The sequence below is a fragment of the Choloepus didactylus genome, chromosome 15 (genome assembly GCF_015220235.1).
Source record: "Choloepus didactylus isolate mChoDid1 chromosome 15, mChoDid1.pri, whole genome shotgun sequence".
NCBI lineage: Eukaryota > Metazoa > Chordata > Mammalia > Pilosa > Megalonychidae > Choloepus > Choloepus didactylus.
This window is the reverse complement of record NC_051321.1, coordinates 36050414-36071600: the sequence shown is the minus strand read 5'-3', so window position 1 is coordinate 36071600 and position 21187 is coordinate 36050414. Positions and strand designations below refer to the sequence as shown.

At 39.7% G+C, this 21187-nt stretch overlaps 1 protein-coding gene across 1 annotated transcript in view; it reads left to right on the top strand.

Annotated features, from left to right (window-relative positions):
* Nucleotides 1-21187, top strand: part of PI4K2A (phosphatidylinositol 4-kinase type 2 alpha) — a 42306-nt gene that overhangs the window by 1975 nt on the left and 19144 nt on the right. Inside the window, exons 2-4 of the mRNA XM_037803678.1 lie at nucleotides 12115-12315; nucleotides 16223-16354; nucleotides 16811-16964. Of these exons, the coding sequence (XP_037659606.1) occupies nucleotides 12115-12315; nucleotides 16223-16354; nucleotides 16811-16964 (487 nt within the window). The remainder of the gene's footprint in view (nucleotides 1-12114; nucleotides 12316-16222; nucleotides 16355-16810; nucleotides 16965-21187) is intronic.

Genomic DNA, 21187 nt, shown 5'->3' with positions numbered 1-21187 from the left:
GGTACAGGAGGAAGATTTTTGTTTTTCTTTCATGACACCATTACAGTTCCATAGGAAGTGTGTCAGGTCAGCTGAGAAGTGATCTCGTTGCTCTGGCAGATCAGAGTAATATGATCTCCCTTTTCTGGGCCACAGAGAATGACAGACTGTGGGTTTTTTTCTTGGTGATTTGCAGGATCCCAGTCTCTAAAATTCCCTGGCTGCTGTCCTTTGGTAGAAAGGAAGTCAAAATACAGGTGCCCTGACAAAACTTAATAATGTAACCATCCTGCTCCCTCTGAGCTGAAGCCCATTTCTGTGGAAGGTCATAATGGCCCACAGACTCGCTCTAGCTGGTACTGTCATCTTTGGACTTGCTCCAAATGTGTTTCATTATTGTATTTAACTAATGCTTACATAGCACTTGTTATATGCCAGGTACTTTCATAAGTACTTTGAAAATAGTAGCTCAGTTAATCCTCATAACCACCCTATGAAGTAGATGCTGTTATCCGATACCCATTTTCCAGATGAGGACATAGGAGCAGTGAGTGTAACTAATTTGCCAAAGGTCTCACAGCTAGTAAGTGGTACAGACAGGATTTAGACCCAGGCAATCTGACTAACCACTATGCTCTGCTGCCTCAAAGAATTAATTTGTCATTTGAATTTCTGATTTCTGATTTCAGTCACTGTATTGGTTAGGATTAAGTTTGGCTTTGTGTGATAGAACATCTAAAATAATAATGCCTTGAATAAATGATCATTTATCTCTTATGCAAAAAGTCTACCAGCTGCTTAGGGCTGGTGTGGCATTTTACTTTAACAAGCATTTAGCCTCCTTCTATCCAGCTCATCAACTATCATCATGACCCAGGCTGGCTGCTAAAGCTGCTTTTCAGCCAGTTAAAAGAAAAAGGAGAGGGATAGCATACCTCCTTCCTTTAAGGGCACTTTCTAGAAGTTGCATCAACTCTTCTGCTTACATTTCAATGTCCAGAACTTAGCTGCAGTGGTGGCTGGGAACTATTACTCTGCTTGGCTGAAAATCGAAGTCCTCGGTCCAGGGAAGCAGCTAATATGCTTCAGATTGGCAGCAGCTAATCTGCGATTCCCTGCCACAGCTCTACTTATGGACCTTAGACGTCCAAAAAGGTTCTTAAAGATAACAGCCCTGCTTCCCTTTCCCAGTTTAGGATGGTTTCTCCCTAAGGTGAGCAAGCAAGGATGTGAAACAGCTAGATGGAAAATGCTAGATTAGAAGCCATGGTGGAGAGTTTTCAAATTACCCCTCTTCACTTACATCCCTCCACTTCAGGACTCTTATCGTGCTCCCTTACTTACAGAAATATTTTTGAGCATTTTCTGTTTTTTGATGCCAGTAAGACTGGGTGTTTGCATTCCTGAGATTCACAGAATAGCATGTGACTAACTAGTTTATTGAGAGGGTTAAATGAGATGTCTCATATGAAAACTCCTGGCATAGTAGGAGAGCAATTAGAGTTTTTTGTTTGTTTCATTTTTAAGTTATGTGTCCCTTTACCTCTGGATTATGCTTTCTTGTATACATGGCATTGAATAAGGCAAAAAGTAGTATTGTTTTGAGAAGACACTTTCATAACCATTGAGAATAGTAATTCACTAGATAATGCTAAGAGGTGTTTGACATACTTCAAAATTTTACACAGACATTGCCCACATATTCTAGGAATTGGGCTTTTATCAGTGATTTTCTACCTTTTAAAAATACTTCATCTACCAAGAGTTTGTTTTGAAAACAGTAGAGTATTTTTCCCATTATTCAAAAATAAAATTGTTGTGTTACATGCGCTTCTTCCAACTACCTTTGCCCTTCAAGAAATTCTATGTCCTTCCACTTGGTTGAGAAACACACTGATAGCCATCATTGAATAAAGAATCTAAAACAGTGAAAAAGTTTTACTAAAATGTTAAGTGGCATTCAGGTTTGTATATCATATACAGCTGTTGGTCTTGAAGTTTTAATCATCTACCGTCTGTTATAGGGAGCTGTCCCAGATCACAAGTTGTAATGGGTGAGGTAGGTTGAGTTGATGGCAGAGGGGTGGGAAGATAAATACAGCCTAAATCTCTTTCATTACTTTCTGTTTGGACCCCATCTTCTTTTAGGGTCTCAAATATTTGGAATAGTCCTAACCCTTCCTTTGGAAGAGTTAACATGTGAAAAAGGTTTTCTCAGCCTAAATAGCTAGATAGAGAATTGCTGTTTCCCTTCAACCTTGGTCTGATACAACAGATTTCAAAATAGTCCAGGGTCCCTATAGCTCCTGGAGACCCTTTTGGGGGTCTACAAGGGCAAAATTATTTTCATAATAATGCTAGGACATATTTGTCTCTTTGGGTTCCAGGTTTCAGGAATTGATGTGGGTCCAGACACCAGCCAGGAGTGGCCTCTTGCCTTCTGGTGCTGTCCTATTTTTTGTCCTCAATTTCATGTACTGCAGCTGCCTTAGCTATCTGCACCTCATCACCTTTGTTAAAAGGGGGATTATAAGTGGTGTTAAGGAAAAATATTTTTAAAATATTGGCATCAAACTGAGGTTTTCCCCTGGATGTAATAAAAGAATTGAAAGTATGTGAAACGAGAGAGGGTGGTGAGAAAAATTAGGCAGTAGTCATTTTCTATCTCAACTGAATATTGGTGAGTGTTTTTCTGTTTGAGTGGCTTTAGAGTTTGTTCCCTATGAATGAGGAGAGTATTCTTGATTATTCAGTAACATAATTGATTTTGTAAAGTGAGCATTAGCTTTGGAAATTAGGCCAGAGGCTGTTTTATGTATCTATCTGGGAAACCTTGCAGAGTACTTGTACATTATGTTGTCTTGCACAATCTAGGTACTGAGTAAATGTTAACCAAATTGAATTGTACTGAGGCCTAAACTTCATCCTGTAAGGTACTTTCTGCCCTTCTGTCTGAATGCTTTTTGTCTGCCCCTTTCTTCCCATCAGTGGTTGTTATCAAGAGGTGACTTGGGTGAATTTTAAATCCTACAAATGACAGTCTAAGTAAAAACTGCTTGCTGTGCAAATTCAGCTTCAAGATGAGTTCCTTAACTCTCCTCCCCTCCCCACCCCACCAACAGATTACCAGCCTTGAGCCTGTCCTTTTTAGAAATTATGGAACTACCACTCCATCCTACCCACCCTACCATTCTCCCATTTGTCCTGTCCAGACCGTATTTGTTAATGAAACTCTATAATACTGAGATGCCTTAGTAACCATGATTACTAATGCTTTTAGAGTTGATAAAATACTTTCTGATTCCCCTTATGGTGGGAAGAAATTGAGAAGTTTGAGAAGTCAGTCTGTAAATGATGCCTTGACCTTCAGGTTCTTCTTTCTTTAAGTGCAAGTATGTAAACCTCAGCCCTGGCATTTTCCCTTAAGTGGAAATATTTAAGCCTCAGCCCTGGTGTTTTGCAGTCCTCTGGTAGTAGGAATGTCTTGGTCTTCCTTTTGTTGGGGACCAGCTTGCTGACACGTTGTGCCTCCGTTGAACTCATTGCTGGATTCTGGGACTTGCCTCAAGTTGCCCTGTGGTTTTGCTCCCCTGGTCCCAGGGAGTTACAATGGTCTTATCAGTCATCCTCTGTGTTGTTCAGAGCCTGGAGTTCTAGGGGAGCAAAGATAAGAAGGTAATTAACTTATGCCTCTTGTTAGGTTCTTTGGATAGGAAGGTAATTCTGAAGTCTTTTAATATGAATATATGAATATATGCACTTTACTTTTTCCAGCAAACAGTAAGTTTGTTTCTCTTTAAGAAGACATCAGTTCTTTCTGTAGGGAGGAAGAGAGTTTGGTGTGTCTCTTGTCCTCTCATATCCTTGCAAGCCTTCATGAAGGAACTGGCCCCAAGACTGACCAATTTTTGTTAGAGACATCCACTTAGCCAGTTCCTAATATGAGTACTTGCTTAATGCAGGCAAATGAGTGTGTGTTTTCTACTGTGACTTGTCAATCAGGAAGTGAACACCCACAGGAAAATGTCCTATGACACAGACTAGCTTGAGTTGGCTGTGGGGTGAGAGGGGGAGAAAGAGAGAGAGAGAGAGTCATATGATATGAAAATGAATCACTTGAATTGCACATTGGCTTTTCTTCCTTTGAATTATGAGCTCGGGGACTGGTGGGAATGAGATAAATGTAAAACAGTCTCATAGGGCTGACTGATCTGGAGATGGAAACTTTCAGGAGGAGGGCTATAGTTTCTAGATTGTAGCAGTATCCCATATTTCCAGGGATCTTTGAGCTTTGAGTTACTGTGAGTTAGAGAAGATGGCATTTCATCTTTGTGGCATGTCATGTCCTGGTCTCTTGCCTATCAGGATTACTTAAGAGAACCTGTTCTAACCAGGGAGCAGATTATTTTTCCTGCTGTGATTTTCTCTTTGGATCCTTTCTTAGTTTGTCATTCCTCAACTTTTCTTTTTGTTCTAGAGAAGTTGTAGATTTACAGAAAAATCATGCATAAAATACAGAGTTCCCATATACCACCCTGTTATTAACATCTTGCCTTAGTGTGGTACATTTGTTAGGATTCATGAAAGAACATTTTTATAATTGTGCTGTTAACTACAGTCCATCATTTACAATAGGGTTCACTGTGTTGTACAGTCTTGTTTTTTTTTTTTTAATTTTACTTCTAGTAACATAAATACAACTAAAATTTCCCCCTTTAACCACATTCAAATATATAATTCAGTGCTGTTAATTACATTCACAGTATTGTGCTACCATCACTACCATCCATTATCAAAACTCTGCAATCAACCTGTTCTGGTTTCCTAATGCTGCCGTTATGCAAAATACCAGAAATGGATTGGCTTTTATAAAGGAGGTTTATTTGGTTACAAAGTTACAGTCTTATGGCCATGCATATGTCCAAAGAAAGGCATCAACAGTAGGGTACCTTCACTGAAGAACACCGATGGCATTGGAAAACCTCTGTTAGCTGGGAAGGCACATGGCTGGTGCCTGCTCTGGAGTTCTGGTTTCAAAATGACTTTCTTCCAGGATGTTTCTCTCTATGCTGCAGCTTCTTGGGGCAAACTCTTGGCTAGTACCTCCAAAGCGTCAGCAAAACTCTGCTTTCAACGGCCGTCTTCAAAATGTCTCTGTAAATTGCAGCTCCTCTCTCAGCTCTTATACATTCTTCAAAGTGTCCCTCTTGGCTGTAGCAAGCACACTTCTGTCTGAGCTTATACAGTGCTTTAGTAAACTAATCAAGGTGAATGGGCAGGGCCACACCTCCATGGAAATTATCCAGAGTTATCACCTACAGTTGGGTGGCTTGCATCTCCATGGAAACACTCAATCAAAGAATTACAATCTAAAGAACACTAATATGTCTGCCCACACAAGATTGCATCAAAGATAATGGCATTTTGGGAGATGTAAAACATTCAAATTGGCACACATGGTATTTTGACTGTGGTAGCTTTGTAGTATGCTTTAAAGTCAGGTAGTGTGAGACCTCCCACTTCATTCCTTTTTCTCAAGATATTTTTGACTATTTGGGGCGCACTGCCCTTCCAGATAAATTTGGTTATTGTTTTTTCTATTTCTGCAAAGTAAGTTGTTGGGATTTTAATTGGTCTTGCGTTGAATCTATAAATCAGTTTAGGTAGAATTGGTATCTTAACTATATTTCGTCTTCCAGTTATGAACATGGTATGTTTTTCCATTTTCTTTAGGTACTGTTTGATTTCTTTTAGCAGTTTTTTGTAGTTTTCTGTGTATAGGTCTTTCGTGGCCTTGGTTAAAGTTTATTCCAAATACTTGATTCTTTGGGTTGCTATTGTAAATGGAATTTTTGTCTTGATTTCCTCCTCTTGTTGCCCATTACTTGTGTATAGGAGCACTACTGATTTTTGCATGTTGATCTTCTACCCTGCCACTTTGCTGTTTTCATTTATTGGCTCTAGTAGCTTTGCTGTCAATTTTTCTGTATTTTCTACATATAGGATCATGTAATCTGCAAACAGTGAAAGTTTTACTTCTTCCTCTCCAATTTGGATGCCTTTTATTTCTTTTTCTTGCCTAATTGCTCTAGCTAGAACTTCCAGTACAATGTTGAATAACAGTGGTGACAGTGGGCATCCCTGTCTTGTTCCTGAGTATGATGTTAGCTGTGAGGTTTTCATATATTGCCTTTATCATATTGAGAAAGTTCCCTTCTATTCCTATCTTTTTGAGTGTTTTCATTGAGAAAAGATGTTGAATTTTGTCAGATGCCTTTTCTGTCTCGATCAAGATGATCATGTGGTTCTTTGACTTGGATTTATTGATGTGGTGTATTATGTTAATTGATTTTCTTGTGTTGAACCAACCTTGCATACCTGGACTAAATCCTACTTGATCATAATTCCTTAAATGTGCTGCTGGATTCAGTTTGTGAGTATTTCGTTGAGGACTTTTGTATCTATATTCGTTACAGAGATTGGTCTATAATTTTCTTTTTTTGTAGTATCTTTGTCTGACTTTGGAGTTAAGGGTGATGTTGGCTTCATAGAATGAGTGTAACTTTCCCTTCTCTTCAATTTTTTTGAAGGGTTTGAGCAGGATTGATGGTAATTCTTTCTTGAATACTTGGTAGAATTCCCATGTGAAGCCATCTGGTCCTGGGCTTTTCTTTTTGGGGAGGTTTTTGATGAGTAACTCAGTCACTGTACTTGTGATTAGTTTGTTGAGGTCATCTATTTCTTTTTGAGTCCATGTTGGTTGTTCATGCTTTTGTAGGAAGTTGTTCATTTCATCTAAGTTGTCTAATTTGTTAGCATATAGTTGCTCGTAGTATCCTCTCAGTTGTTTAGTTTATTAGCATATAATTGCTAGTAGTATCCTCTCATTATCTCCTTTATTTCTGCAGGGTCAGTAGTTAAGTCCCCTTTCCCATTTTTTGATGGTATTTATTTGCATCTGTTCTTCTCTCTCCCTCCCTCCCTCTCTCTCTTTCCCTCTCTCCTTTTTTTTTTTTTTTTTTGTTAGCCTAACTAAGGGCCCACTGATTTTTTTTAAGTGTTATTACCTTTGTTTTTTTTTAATTCATTTTATTGAGATATATTCACATACCTTGCAGTCATACAAAACAAAGCGTACATTTGATTGTTCACAGTACCATTACATAGTTGTGCATTAATCACCAAAATCAATCCCTGACACCTTCGTTACCACACACACACAAATAATAAGAATAATAATTAAAGCGAAAAAGAGCAATTAAAGTAAAAAAACACACTGGGTGCCTTTGTTTGTTTGTTTTTTCTTCCCCCAATTTTTCTACTCATCCATCCATAAACTAGACAAAGGGGAGTATGGTCCATATGGCTTTCCCAATCACATTGCCACCCCTCATAAGCTACATTTTTATATAATTGTCTTCAAGATTCATGGGCTCTGGGTTGTAGTTTGATAGTTTCAGGTATTTACTGCTAACTACTCCAATTCACTAGCACCTAAAAAGGGTTGTCTATATTATGCATAAGAGTGCCCACCAGAATGACATCTCGGCTCATTTTGGAATCTCTCTGCCATTGTAGCTTATTTCATTTCCTTTCACATCCCCCTTTTGGTCAAGAAGATGTTCTCCATCCCACAATGCCGGGTCTCCATTTCTCCCTGGGAGTCATATTCCACGTTGCCAGGGAGACTCAGTCCCCTGGGTATCTGATCCCACATAGCAGGGAGGGCAGTGATTTCACCTGCCAAGTTGGGTTAGCTAGAGAGAGAGAGGGCCCATCAATTTTGTTTGTTGATTTTCTCAAAGAACCGACTTCTGGTTTTGTTGATTCTCTCTATTATTTTCCTTTTTCTCAATTTCATTTATTTCTGTTCTAATCTTTGTAATTTCTATCCTTCAGTTTTCTTTGGGATTAGTTTGTTGTTCTTTCTCTAGTTCCTCCAGGTGAGCAGTTAATTCCTCAAGTTTTGCTGTTTCTTCTCTTTTAAAATAGGCATTTAGGGCAATAAATTTCCTTCTCAGCACCACTTTTACTGCATCTCATAAGTTTTGATATGTTGTATTTTCATTTGCCTCAAGATATTTACTAATTTCTCGCTTTACCCACTGGTTGTTTAAGAGTGTGTTGTTTAGCCTCCATATATTTGTGTATTTTCAGACCTTCTGCCTGTTATTGATTTCCAACTTCATTCCATTATGATCCGAGAAAGTGTTTTGTATCATATCAATATTTTTAAATTTGTTGAGACTTGCTTTGTGACCCAACATGTGGTCTATCCGAGAGAATGATGCATGAGCACTTGAGAAGAATGTGTATCCTGCTGTTCTGGGGTGTAGTGTTCTATAAATGTCTGTCAAGTCTAGTTCATTTATTGTTGTTCTAGTTTGCCAATGCTGCCGGAATGCAAAACACTAGAGATGGATTGGCTTTTATAAAAGGGGGTTATTTGGTTACACAGTTACAGTCTTAAGGCTGTAAAGTGTCCAAGGTAACACATCAGCAATCGGGTACCTTCACTGGAGGATGGCCAGTGGTGTCCGGAAAACCTCTGTTAGCTGGGAAGCCACATGGCTGGTGTCTGCTCCAAAGTTCTGGTTTCAAAATGGCTTTCTCCCAGGACATTCCTCTCTAGGCTGTAGTTCCTTAACAATGTCACTCTTAGTTGCACTTGGGTTATTTGTCCTCTCTCAGCTTCTCTGGAGCAAGAGTCTTCTTTCAACGGCCGTCTTCAAACTGTCTCTCATCTGCAGCTCCTGTGCTTTCTTCAAAGTGTCCCTCTGGGCTGTGGCAAGCCTGCTCCTTCTGTCTGATCTTACATAGTGCTGCCAGTAATTTAATTCAGACCCATCCAATGGGTGGGCCAACACCTCCGTGGAAATTATCCAATCAGAGTCATCACCCACAGTTGGGTGGGGCGCATCTCCATGGAAACACTCAAAGAATTACAATCTAATTAACACTGATAGGTCTGCCCACACAAGATTATATCAAAGATAATGGCGTTTGGGGGGACATAATACATTCAGACTGGCACAATCATACAATTCAACATCTGTTTCCTTATTGATCCTCTGTCTAGATGTTCTGTCCATTGATGAGAGTGGTGTATTGAAGTCTCCAACTATTATTGTAGAGGTATCTACTTCTCCCTTCAGTGTTGTCAGTGTTTGCCTCATGTATTTTGGGGTACTCTGGCTTGGTCCGTAAATATTTATGATTGTTATGTTTTCTTGATTAATTATCCCTTTTATTAATATATAGTGCCCTTCTTTGTCTCTTTTAATTATTTTGCATTTGAAGTCTAATTTGTCTGATATTAATATAGCTACCCTTGCACTTTTCTGGTTGTTGTTTGCGTGATATCTTTTTCCTACCTTTCACTTTCAACATGTTTTTGTCCTTGTGTCTAAAGTGAGTTTCTTGTAGACATCATATAGATGGGTCCTGTTTTTTAATCCATTCTGCCAGTCTATGTCTTTTAATTGGGGAGTTTAATCCATTAATATGTAGTATTATTACTATATGGGCAGTACTTTCTTCTACCATTTTGCCTTTTAGATGTATTTCATATCTTATTTTTTTCTCTCCATTTACCCTTCCTGATAGTCTTCATTTCTACACCCTTCTCCAAACCTCTCTCCCCTGTTTTTTCCCATCAGCCTGTATCACTCCCTTTAGTATTTTTTGTAGTGCAGGTCTCTTATTCACAAACTCTCTCAGTGTCTCTTTGTCTGAAAATATTTTAATCTCCCCCTCATTTTTTTTTTATTAAATTCAGTTTTATTGAAATACATTCACACACCATACAATCATCCATGATATACAATCCATTGTCCACAGTATGATAACATAGTTATGCTTTCATCACCACAGTCTATCTCTGAACATTTTCCTTACATCAGAAAGAACCAGAACAAGATAAAAAATAGAAGTGAAAAAAAACACCCAAATCATCCCCCCATCCCACCCCATTTGTCCTTTAATTTTTATCCCCATTCCTCCACTCATCCATACGCTAGATAATGGGGGTGTGATCCACACGGTCTTCACAATCACACTGTCACCCCTTGTAATCCACATTATTATATAATTGTCTTCAGGAGTCCAGACTGCTGGGTTGGAGTTTGGTAGTTTCAGGTATTTACTTTTAGCTATTCCAATACATTAAAGCCTAAGAGGTGTTATCTATATAGTGCATAAGAATGTCCACCAGAGTGACCTCTCGACTCCATTTGGAATCTCTCAGCCACTGAAACTATTTCGTCTCATTTTGCATCCCCCTTTTGGTCAAGAAGATACTCTCAGTCCCACGATGCCGGGTCCACATTCATCCCCGGGAGTCATACTCTGCATTGCCAGGGAGATTTACAACCCTGGGAGTCGGGTCCCACGTAGACTCCCCCTCATTTTTGAAGGACAGTTTTGCCAATATAGAATTCTTGGTTTGCAGTTTTTCTTTATCAATAAGTTAAATATATCATACCACTGCCTTCTTGCCTCCATGGTTTCCACAGAGAAATCCATACATAGTCTTATCACGTTTCCCTTGTATGTGAAGGATTGCTTTTCTCTTGCTGGTTTCAGAATTCTCTCTGTGTCTTTCACATAGGACAATCTGATTAGTAAGTGTCTTGGAGTAGTTCTATTGGGATCTTTTGTGTTTGGGGTATGCCATGTTTCTTGAATCTGTAATTTTGTGTCTTCCATATGAGTTGGGAAATTTTCAGTGATTATTTCTTCTGTTATTCTTTCTATCCCTTTTCCCTTCTCTTCTCCTTCTGGAACACCCATAATACATATATTTTGTGCTTCATGTTGTCATTCAGTTCCCTAAGATGCTGCTCATATTTTTTCCATTCTTTTCCCTATCTGTTCTTTTGTGTGTACTAGTTCACTGATACTTTCTTTTTTTTTTTCTTAATTAAATTCAGTTTTATTGAAATATATTCACATGCCATACAGTCATCCATGGTGTACATCAACTGTTTACAGTACCATCATATAGTTATGCGTTCATCACCCCAATCTATGAGAGCCGGAGTTGGTACCTGTTTCTATGCGCCCCTTTTTCTTGGAGCCCAGCAAGAAAATATTCTGAACGCCTCCAACACCAAAATTCTCTGTTTTTATGTTTTTGTTGTTAGCCCCATCTCTTCTCTGCTAGGCTGAATCCTCCCAGTTCCTTTCATGCCTGCTCTTAGTTTATCTGTGCTTGGAGCTTTTATTCAGCAGTCCATATTTGTTAATTCTGCAATTGGGGCATGGTGGAGCCTCCCTCCTTGCTCCCAGCACAGGTTGTTTCTTTTTCCCTCAGGGAACCAGCTCCAAGACAGTCTGCTGTGCTTGTGGGGAGGGGCGCCAGCCCCCTGGCCAGGGAAATTTACAGTTCTTTGCTGCAATCTCAGCCATTCCACCCGTTCCAGACTGGTGTATGATGCATGTCCGGTCACAGAAGTACCCGAAACAGCTGTTCCATACAGTTCCTGTCTATTTACCAGCTGCTCTAGAGGAGTAACTAAATTCTACACCTCACCACTCTGCCAATTGCCCTGCCCTCCACCATCTTGCCCTGCCCTCTTCTTAATGTTTTTTGAGAAGATTTATTTGGACCCTTTGATATTTTTGAAAAGATTTAACCCTTTGATATTTTTTGAAAATATTTCTTTAGATGCTTTGATATATTCAATGTGATGCTGTATCCTTTCTGGGAAGGCAGGAAGCAGCACTGTGTTGGCATAAGATTGCTGCCAGTGACTTGGGATCTACCACTGAGATGGCTTCTGTATCTTACTTTCAGAAATGTAGACATCCATTTACCTTATTTATTTGGGCAAAACAGTAGAGGTTGGTACTGATGTGACGGAAGAAAAATAGAGAAGAATGTAGTGGCATGAAAGAATGACTTGATTTGGCACCTTCTTTGGTCAAAGCCCTTTCTAGTAGAGGATCTCTTAGCTGCACACATGAACTGGTGTCTTCCCCTTGCAAGCTGTGGGGAAGCCTTTGTCTTACTGTAAGAAGGGATTATTATATGCCTGTGTCTTCTCTTTTCTTTCTAGCTTCCTGCTGACTTGGTCTGTGGGCTACTTTAGTTGAACTTCCCTTTAACTTCTCCTTCTTCTTTTGTCTGTATAGAAGATCATTGCTGTCTTTAAGCCCAAGAATGAAGAGCCATATGGGCATCTTAATCCTAAGTGGACCAAGTGGCTGCAGAAGCTGTGCTGTCCCTGCTGCTTTGGCCGCGACTGCCTTGTCCTCAACCAGGGCTATCTCTCAGAGGCAGGGGCCAGCCTGGTGGACCAAAAACTGGAACTGAACATTGTGCCCCGTACAAAGGTAAGTGACCTGCCTCTCGGAAGCCTTATTGCCTGGCCAGAGTTTTCCTGAGGCCTAAGCCCCGGTGGGACCCTTAGGATCAGTGAGAGCTATTTATGTCCTGAGTCTGGGGTCTTAATCTTTTTTCTTGCGGGGAGAAGTTAGATTCATGATTGGATCATTTAATGAAATCTATCCTCTGAAGGATACATGTAAAATTTTTTCATATAACTTCAGGATGTTCACAGACCGTCTCATGCACATCTATAAGCTCCCTGGATCTTTGGATCCCAGATAACCCCTTGCTGGTTAGAAACTTATGTATTTTTGTGGCTCATCTCTTGCACTTCTGAGCCATTCCAGGCTTTAGATATATAGTATACAGTGGACCAGCTGATACCAGCTAAGCACTCAAGCAGGGTTCTGATGAGGAGGACCCTAGAATGGGCTGAGGGTTAGAGTAAAGGTCTGGACTGAATCCTTACAGGGAACCAACATGGAATTCTCATTAAGCTTATGCTGTGGAATTCTGGGATTCATCAAAATAAGGATCCCGTTTCCAGGCAGTCCAAACATAGAATCTTAACCTTGTATGTGTTATAGACTTGGTTGAGGTTCTCCTGAGGGGTTTGAACCATCTCCCCCAGAAAAATGTGCTTACATACAGAATTGAGTTGCATACAATTCAGAGAGTTTACTGACCCCGGTTTAGGAACCCCTGTACCAGGATGTTCCCTTGGATCTATGAAACTCAAGGGTGATGAGGGGGAGGAATATGCTGGTCAGCATATGAGCATATAAGTTCATGCCATCACCCATTGAGTATGTGGTTATCTGAGAGTTAAATGGTAGAACTCTGATCTAATATCTTAAAGGCAATAATGGGTGGCATCTTTGTAGCTCCAGTCAGGGGGTCTGGGATTCTTTTTGAGAATCTCATCAAAGCTATAGATCCTGTTCCCAGAAAAAAAAAATACACTTATTTGCAATCATTGTTTTGCATATAATTTCAGGGAGATGGTTCATAGACCAGTTGAAGTCTATGCGTTGACCCCCTAAGGACCATGGCCTCTAGATTAAAAACCTCTGCTTGAGGTTTTCTTTGCAGGTTTAGGAAGCAAACTCTGAGGGCAAAGAGATTGCTCAGTGGACTGCAACTCCCCTTCAAACTTGTTTTTCTGTTTTTCCAAGGTAGTTTAGAAGAAAATGTGTTTAGAGTGCTTGTAGATATTTAATTGTGTCTACTCCTTTGCCACTAGACTTCAAACAATAAACCAGCTATTTTGTAAGTTTGTAGAAGTCTTGTCCCATATCTTGAAATTTTCTTCTAGTCTCAGGACCTAGCAAAGTGTTATAGTAAGCATTCAGTAGGTACCAGCTGAGTCAGTGAATAAATGTCAAATCCTGAGAAACAATACCAAATATCCCCAACTTCAGGTTTGTGAAGAGAATGTCTGACCAGGCTTGTAGTTCCCATTTAACTTCTAATTCATTGCCTGGCCTTGGGCAGCTCATTCCTTCCCTTTAAGCTATAGCTTCCTCTCTCTGTGCAGGTAGTTAAATAGCATACTTTGAACATCTTGTATGATAATGAATGCTCCTAAGATCTCCTGCCCAACCTGAAATCTTCCTATTAGGCCCTTCTGGGTTCTAGAAACTCTTTTAAATACTCCTTGCTCATCACTCTGTAATTTCCTTCCTTTGCTAGGCCCCTGGCCCTGTGACTGCCTGCTCTGCCCGTGCTCCTGGAGTGCAGTGCCTAAGGATCAGAGGGCTCAAGTTTGAATTCTGGCTCTGCAGCTTTTTATTTGGGTGATCCTGTGCAAGTCACTTAACCATCCCTGGGCTCAATTTCCTCACTGTAAAAACAGGGATATGCATAGTTCCTACTCTGATAGGGTGACTATCAAAATCACATGCAATAATCCATGTAAAACACCTAGCACAGTGCTTGGAAGAATGTAAATGTACCATATGTGTTGACTTGTGGTAGTGCTGTGAGCTGTTCTAATCATTAATGTCACCCCACAGTCCCTTTTTTCTCCATCTCTGATCTTCCTCTTTCCCAGTTAGAAAACCTTGATATAGCCTGAGGACTTTGATATCAAAAGTCCAGAACTTTGCAAGCTTAGGATACAACTACAGAATAGTGAGAGTAAATCTCTCCCTTTCCAGCCTCCCCTTCCCTTGTGACAGGATTCCATCCAGTTGAACAGTACATCTGTCACTGTGGACATGGGTCTCATGTGATGAAGTTTCAAATAGGAAGGCACTAATTCTCCCTCACTAGCTGCCTCTCCTGTCTGTTCCTGTGAGGTTTCAGGTTATGATTATTCCATTACTCATAGGAAAAAAATTATTTGCTACAAAAAGAGATCAAAATATATCTAGTGGGGGAAAAGGGTGGTTTATGACTTGGCATTGGTTTAAGAGTTAAAGCCAGAGTTTTCACTGTGGAAACCAGCAGGATAGCCATAGCTTAGGAAGCCCTTTCTTCATTCATCCTGTGCCTGAGTGTTCTGAATTGTAAGGCAGGGAGTGCCTACTACAGTATCTTATACATCCAGGTATTCTGTGAATGAATGATCGATGGATGGATTGATGGACGGATCAGTGGATGGATGGGGAAGAAAGAATTATTTTGTTTACCTCTGCCTCCAAGGTTTATTTGCAAAATGATTAGTTACTTGTAATGAATTTTGCAAGACTTAGAAAAAGAAATAATTTTATTATAAATTGGAGTTTATGAATTCATATGGTAAAATGCATTTGTTACTGTCTCTGAAAGAAGCTTGTAATTCATTAACTCATTCATTCTTTCATTCAATAAACATTCAATGAGCATGTACCAGACATTGTGTTAGGTAGTGGACATGTGAATGTGAATAAACATCCTTCCCAAATCTCATTAGTCTAAAGAGAGTTGTTGGACATATGAATAGACAATCATAAGACAATGTGATCAGTGTGATAATAGACATATATATGGATTACAGTGATGTCACTGCAGTTTGACAATTCAAGTGTGATATTGATGGCCCATTTAAAAATACATATTTTTGAGTAGGCAATGCATGCATGTAGTGCAAAAATCATAAGGTGCAGAAGAATAAACAGAAAAAAGTCATTCAGGTTCCCTTCCACCCCTGTTTCCCAGCCACTTAGTTTCCTTCTTCAGAGACAGCTATTATTAGCTATTACTAGTTTCTTGTGTAATATTCCAGATATATTCTGTGCATGTATATATATGCATATAATAGCAATCCATTAAAAACTAAAACCATTTTAACATTGGTTTCTTTTTTTGAATATGAATAATTGAACATGTACAAAATTCAAAAGGAAATAAAAGGGTATATGGTATGTTGTAATCTTTTTTTATCTGGTGAGAAAATATGACTGTCTAGGCAGGCAGTTTCCTCATGGGCAGGCACTGGGCGATCATCTCCTAACCCAGGTGACTGTATTAGTCAGGGTAATTAAGTCACCCTAACTGCTGTAACAACCCCTCAGTCTCAGTGGTTGAATACAATAAGAGTTTGTTGCTCACGTCAGAGATCCATGCCAGTTAGGGAGCCTTTCTGGGTGGCTCTCTTCTTTGTAGCGACGGGATCTAGGCTTCTATGGTATGGTTCTGCCATCTCAGAACCCTTTAATTCTAGCTGCACAGATTGGGGAATGTGAACTAAGGATCATGTGGGAGATTTTAGGGGCCAGGCCTGGAAGTGATGTATATACATCAATTCATCAATATTTCATTGGCCTGAACTCATACACCCTATCCTAACTGCTAGGAAAGCTGAGAAATGCATTCTTTTTGTGGGCCCTGGACGAAGAGAATTGATGAGCATCTAGCCATTCTCTGTTAAAGTAGTCTGGTTTCTTAAACTTGACTCTAACCTGGATATCTCTTCTCTTTCTGCTGTAGGTAGTATACCTGGCCAGTGAGACCTTCAACTATAGTGCCATTGACCGAGTGAAGTCCCGGGGCAAGCGTCTTGCGCTAGAGAAAGTGCCAAAAGTTGGGCAGTGCTTTAACCGCATTGGGCTACCTCCAAAGGTATACACTGAGGTTCTGCACCTGTGTGGCATATCAAAGGGGATGTGTGATGATTTATGGAGGCATAGTCATCCAAATGGTGAAGCATGGTACCTACAGACTTGCATATGGGCATGCGAATAGCTTTCCCCGAGGCTCCTGTCTTCCTCATTTCTGGCAAGGGCCTGAGGTTTTGGGAAACCAAGTTAGAGGCCCTCTAACTTGGGAAAGAGGCTAGGGAGACCCTAACGTTCTTATTTTACACAACTGAGCCATTTGGATGGCTTGAATTTTTATGGACAATTACTGCCACACCCCTTTTCTCCTCTACTTGAAAAGAAATGAAGAAGTAAAGATCTTTTGAACAAGTCCTCCTCTGATATAAATTCCACAGTCTTAGTGGGTACCTGGCTTACTCCTGGGGCCTTTGGACTTGGACTACAGGGAAATAGTTGTGTTCCTCCCTCTTGGTTGCAGGTTGGTTCATTCCAACTCTTTGTTGAAGGCTACAAAGATGCAGATTACTGGCTGCGACGTTTTGAAGCAGAACCACTCCCTGAGAACACTAATCGGCAACTACTGCTGCAGTTTGAGCGGTTGGTGGTCCTAGATTATATCATCCGCAATACTGGTGAGCAGCTGTGGGTGATCCTGAGCCCTGGTCAGACTGTGGCGAGCACAGTGGGGGAGGGAAGCCTAGAGGCTCGCAAGGCTTGGGAATCAGAGTGCCTTGTTTGGATGAATTTTTCTAAGTCAGAGGCCATAAACGTTTGGGAAGGGTAAAGGAGAATACTTTCCCAGGTCAAGCTTTGTCCAGACACATCATGTGTAATTATCAGAGGTTGTGAGGCCTGGAGCCAGTATTTACATTTTATATTAGCCTCTTTCCTGGTCTCAGACAGAAGGCACTTGGCTCTTGCAAAGCACTTATCCTTGCTCTTATCCTCGGTTTCTGGTCACTTGTGTAGCATCAAGGCCCCTCACAGGACAGTTTTGTCTTTTTCTAACTTCTTGAGGTAGATGCTTAGATCAATGATTTTTAGCCTTTCTCCTTTTCTAATAGGGCTTAAATTTCATCTTAAGCCTGGCTCAGCTATGTCCTATAAATTTTTTATTGTTGTCATCAGTTCAAAATATTTTTAGATTCCATTGTGATTTCTTCTTTGACCTGTAGATTATTTAAAAGAATGTTTTTTTGACTGCTTATTATAGGAAATTTCAATGATAAACAAAAGTAGAGAGAGCAATGTAAGAAACCCTTATGTGCCTACTCCCAGCTTCCATGGTTATTATTATTAAGGACTCACAGCCACCTCCATCCCCTGCTGGATTATTTTAAAGCAAATCCAAGACATCTAAAGACTTTTTTCTTTTAGCATAACCACCATCTAATGTCCTGTCAGTATTCCAATTTCCCTAGTTGTCTTCCACCTCCCCTTGCCTTTTATTTGTTGAAGAAACTGAGTTATTTGCCCTGTATAACTTCTACGTCTGGACTTGGCTTATTGCATCCCTTTGCTTTCATTTAATATGCCAGCTATCCCCTATGTTTCCTGTAAATTGAGAGATCTAAAGGCTTGATCAAATTCAGGTTTGATATTTTTAAAGACTTTATTTTAACATAATTTTAGGCTAAAAGAAATATTGCAAGAATAGTATAAGAAATTCCCATGTATTCCTCACTCAGATTCTCTTATGTTTTACCACTTTTCCCTTATTCTCTCTCTCTCCCTTTTCACACACACACACACATACACACACATACATACTTACATACATATATATGTATATGTGTGTCTATGTATTTTTTTCCAGAACCCATTTGAGAGACATGCTGCCTTTTTATCTCTAAAAACTTCAGTGTATGCATTTCCTCAAAACAAGGACATTCTCTTACATAACAGTAGTACGGTTATAAAAATTAAGAAATTATATTGATACAACACTATTTTCTAATCTCTAGACCATATTCAGATTTTTCCAACTTTCCTCATATTGTCTTTTATAGCAAAATAAAATTCTGGGTCATATGTTATATTCAGTTTCATTATTCTTTTTAATCATTTTTTTTTTTAATTTTGGAATAATTCCTCAATCTTTCTTGGTCTTGCATGCTTGCATGACGTTGATATTTTTGAAACGTACAGGCCAGTCAGTTTTAGAATATTGCTCGATTTGGATGTTTGCTGTTTCCTCATGATTAGATTTGGGTTATGCATTTTTTGGCAGGAGTACCACAGAAGTAATGTTGTATTTTCGGTGCATAGTATCAGAAGACGCATAATGTCCCATTACTGGTAATGTTAACTTTGGTTAATCTAGTATCTATTAGATTTCTCTACTAAAAAGTTATTATTTGTCCCTTTGTCAGGGAGATACTTTGAGACTATGCGAATATCCTGTTACTCCTCAAAATTTCATTAACCAGTTTTGGCTTCTGTTGATGATTCTTGTCTGAATTAATTATTCCTATGATATATGCCAGATGGTGATTTTTCTAATTCTGTCATTCCTTCTACATTTATTAGTTGCTATTCTCTTGTAAGGAAATGCTTTCCTTTCTCCCCTTTTATTTACTTATTTACATCAGTATGGACTCATAAATTCTTAATTTATTTAATGGCTTATAATCCCTTACTGTCATTATTTATCTTGATGCTCAAATTGTCCTAGATTTGGATAATGAAACATATCTCTGTCATTCTTTGAGTACTGCCTTTTTAGCACAAGATATTCCGGGTTCATATTGTACTTTACCTGTCCTAGCCCTAGAACTAGCCATTTCTCCAAGGAGCCCTGGTTCCTCTTATTGAGAATATTAGTTAGAAGCCAAGATCTAGGTGCTGGGTGTTCTATTTGTTACTGGGGTATCATTGCTTTTGGACCTCTTAGTGGACTAAGCTAAGAAATATGTTTTTATGTACATATACTAATACATAAATACATACATACATTTCACTATCCATTTCTGTATCTATCTATATTAAAAACCATGAATTCATATTGGTCCCTCCTTTTCCATCCCAATACCACAGGGTCTCTCTAGCCTTCTCCCTTTCCATAGTCATAATTTCTTTCTCTGACAAGCAGAAACCTGGCTCCCATTATTCACAACATATCTACTTATTTGCTTAATCCTAGAATATACAGAAAGTAGTTTCAGAATTGCTTAACTTAACCTCTATAGGGAAAAAAAATATGAGATAGTCGGGGCAAGATGGCGGCATAGAGAGGAGTGGAAGCTAAGTAGTCCCCCTGGAACAACTACAAAAAACCAGAAACAACTAGTAAATAATCCAGAATAACTGCAGGGGGACAAATGAGACCATCCACTCATCATACACCAACCTGAATTGGGAGGAATGCCCGAGAACATAGCATAAAATCTGTAAGTAAAACCTGCGGATCCAAGTCGCGAGACCCCTCCCCCATAGCCCGAGCTGCAAAGCCTTGTGGTGCCAGAGAGAAGCTCTCTCCCAGCAAGCTAATACAGCTCAGCTGAGCTCCAACTGGGGTTTTAAGTAGCGAGTGTGAACTGCTCACTACAGGTACGAATCCCCAAAAAATAGACAGAGGCTTTGGGTGACGACTGACCTGGGAGAGCCGGAGGGTCGCCTTGGACTGGGTCTGAAGGGGAATATCTGTTTCTTTTTCAGTTCATTGGAGAAAGCCCCAGTCATTTTCAGTTTCCAGGGCTGTGACTCTGGGAAGGGTGGAGACAGCACAAGCAGAGAGAGAGACCACTGAAATGCTAATGACCTCCACCTGAGGGGTCTGTCTTCTCTAGGAGGAAAGTGGTGGGGCCCTTTCCATTCAGAACCAGACCCCAGAGCCTGGGGGAACACAACCATACCTCCTCATACCAGTCAAGAATTATAGGCTAACAGGCATCACCTGCTGGGCAGAAAAGCACAGTGACATGAGGCATCACAGGGTGGAGCAATTTTCTAAGACACACCCTCACGGAAACCAGATACTGAATGTTTCTACCCTCTGGGACCTGAGCCTGTTCTGGTCTGGGAAAACCTGATTTGGATAACCAAGGAAACCATGCCTGGACAACAGAGGATTACAACCTACACTAAGAAAAACACTAAAAACCTACACTAAGAAAAAGTTTTGGCCCAGTCAAAGGAACAAACATACACTTCAACTGAGATACAGGAATTTAAACAACTAATGCTAAATCAATTCAAAAAGTTTAGAGAATATTTCGCAAAAGAGATAGAGGCTGTAAAGGAAACACTGGGCATATATAAGACAGAAATCGAAAGTTCAAAAAAACAACCAGTAGAATCTATGGAAATGAAAGGCACAACACAAGAGATGAAAGACACAATGGAAACATACAACAGCAGATCTCAAGAGGCAGAAGAAAACACTCAGGAACTGGAGAACAAAACACCTGAAAGCCTACACGCAAAGGAGCAGACGGAGAAAAGAATGAAAAAATATGAGCAACGTCTCCAGGAACTCAAGGATGAAACAAAGTACAATAATGTACGTATCATTGGTGTCCCAGAAGGAGAAGAGAAGGGAAAGGGGGCAGAAGTAATAATAGAGGAAATAATTAATGAAAATTTCCCATCTCTTATGAAAGACATAAAATTACAGATCCAAGAAGCACAGCGTACTCCAAACAGAAGAGATGAATAGGCCTATGCCATGACACTTAATAATCAGATTATCAAATGTCAAAGACAAAGAGAGAATCCTGAAAGCAGCAAGAGAAAAGCGATCCATTACATACAAAGGAAGCTTAATAAGACTATGTGCGGATCTCTCAGCAGAAACCATGGAGGCAAGAAGGAAGTGGTGTAATATATTTAAGATACTGAAAGAGAAAAACCGCCA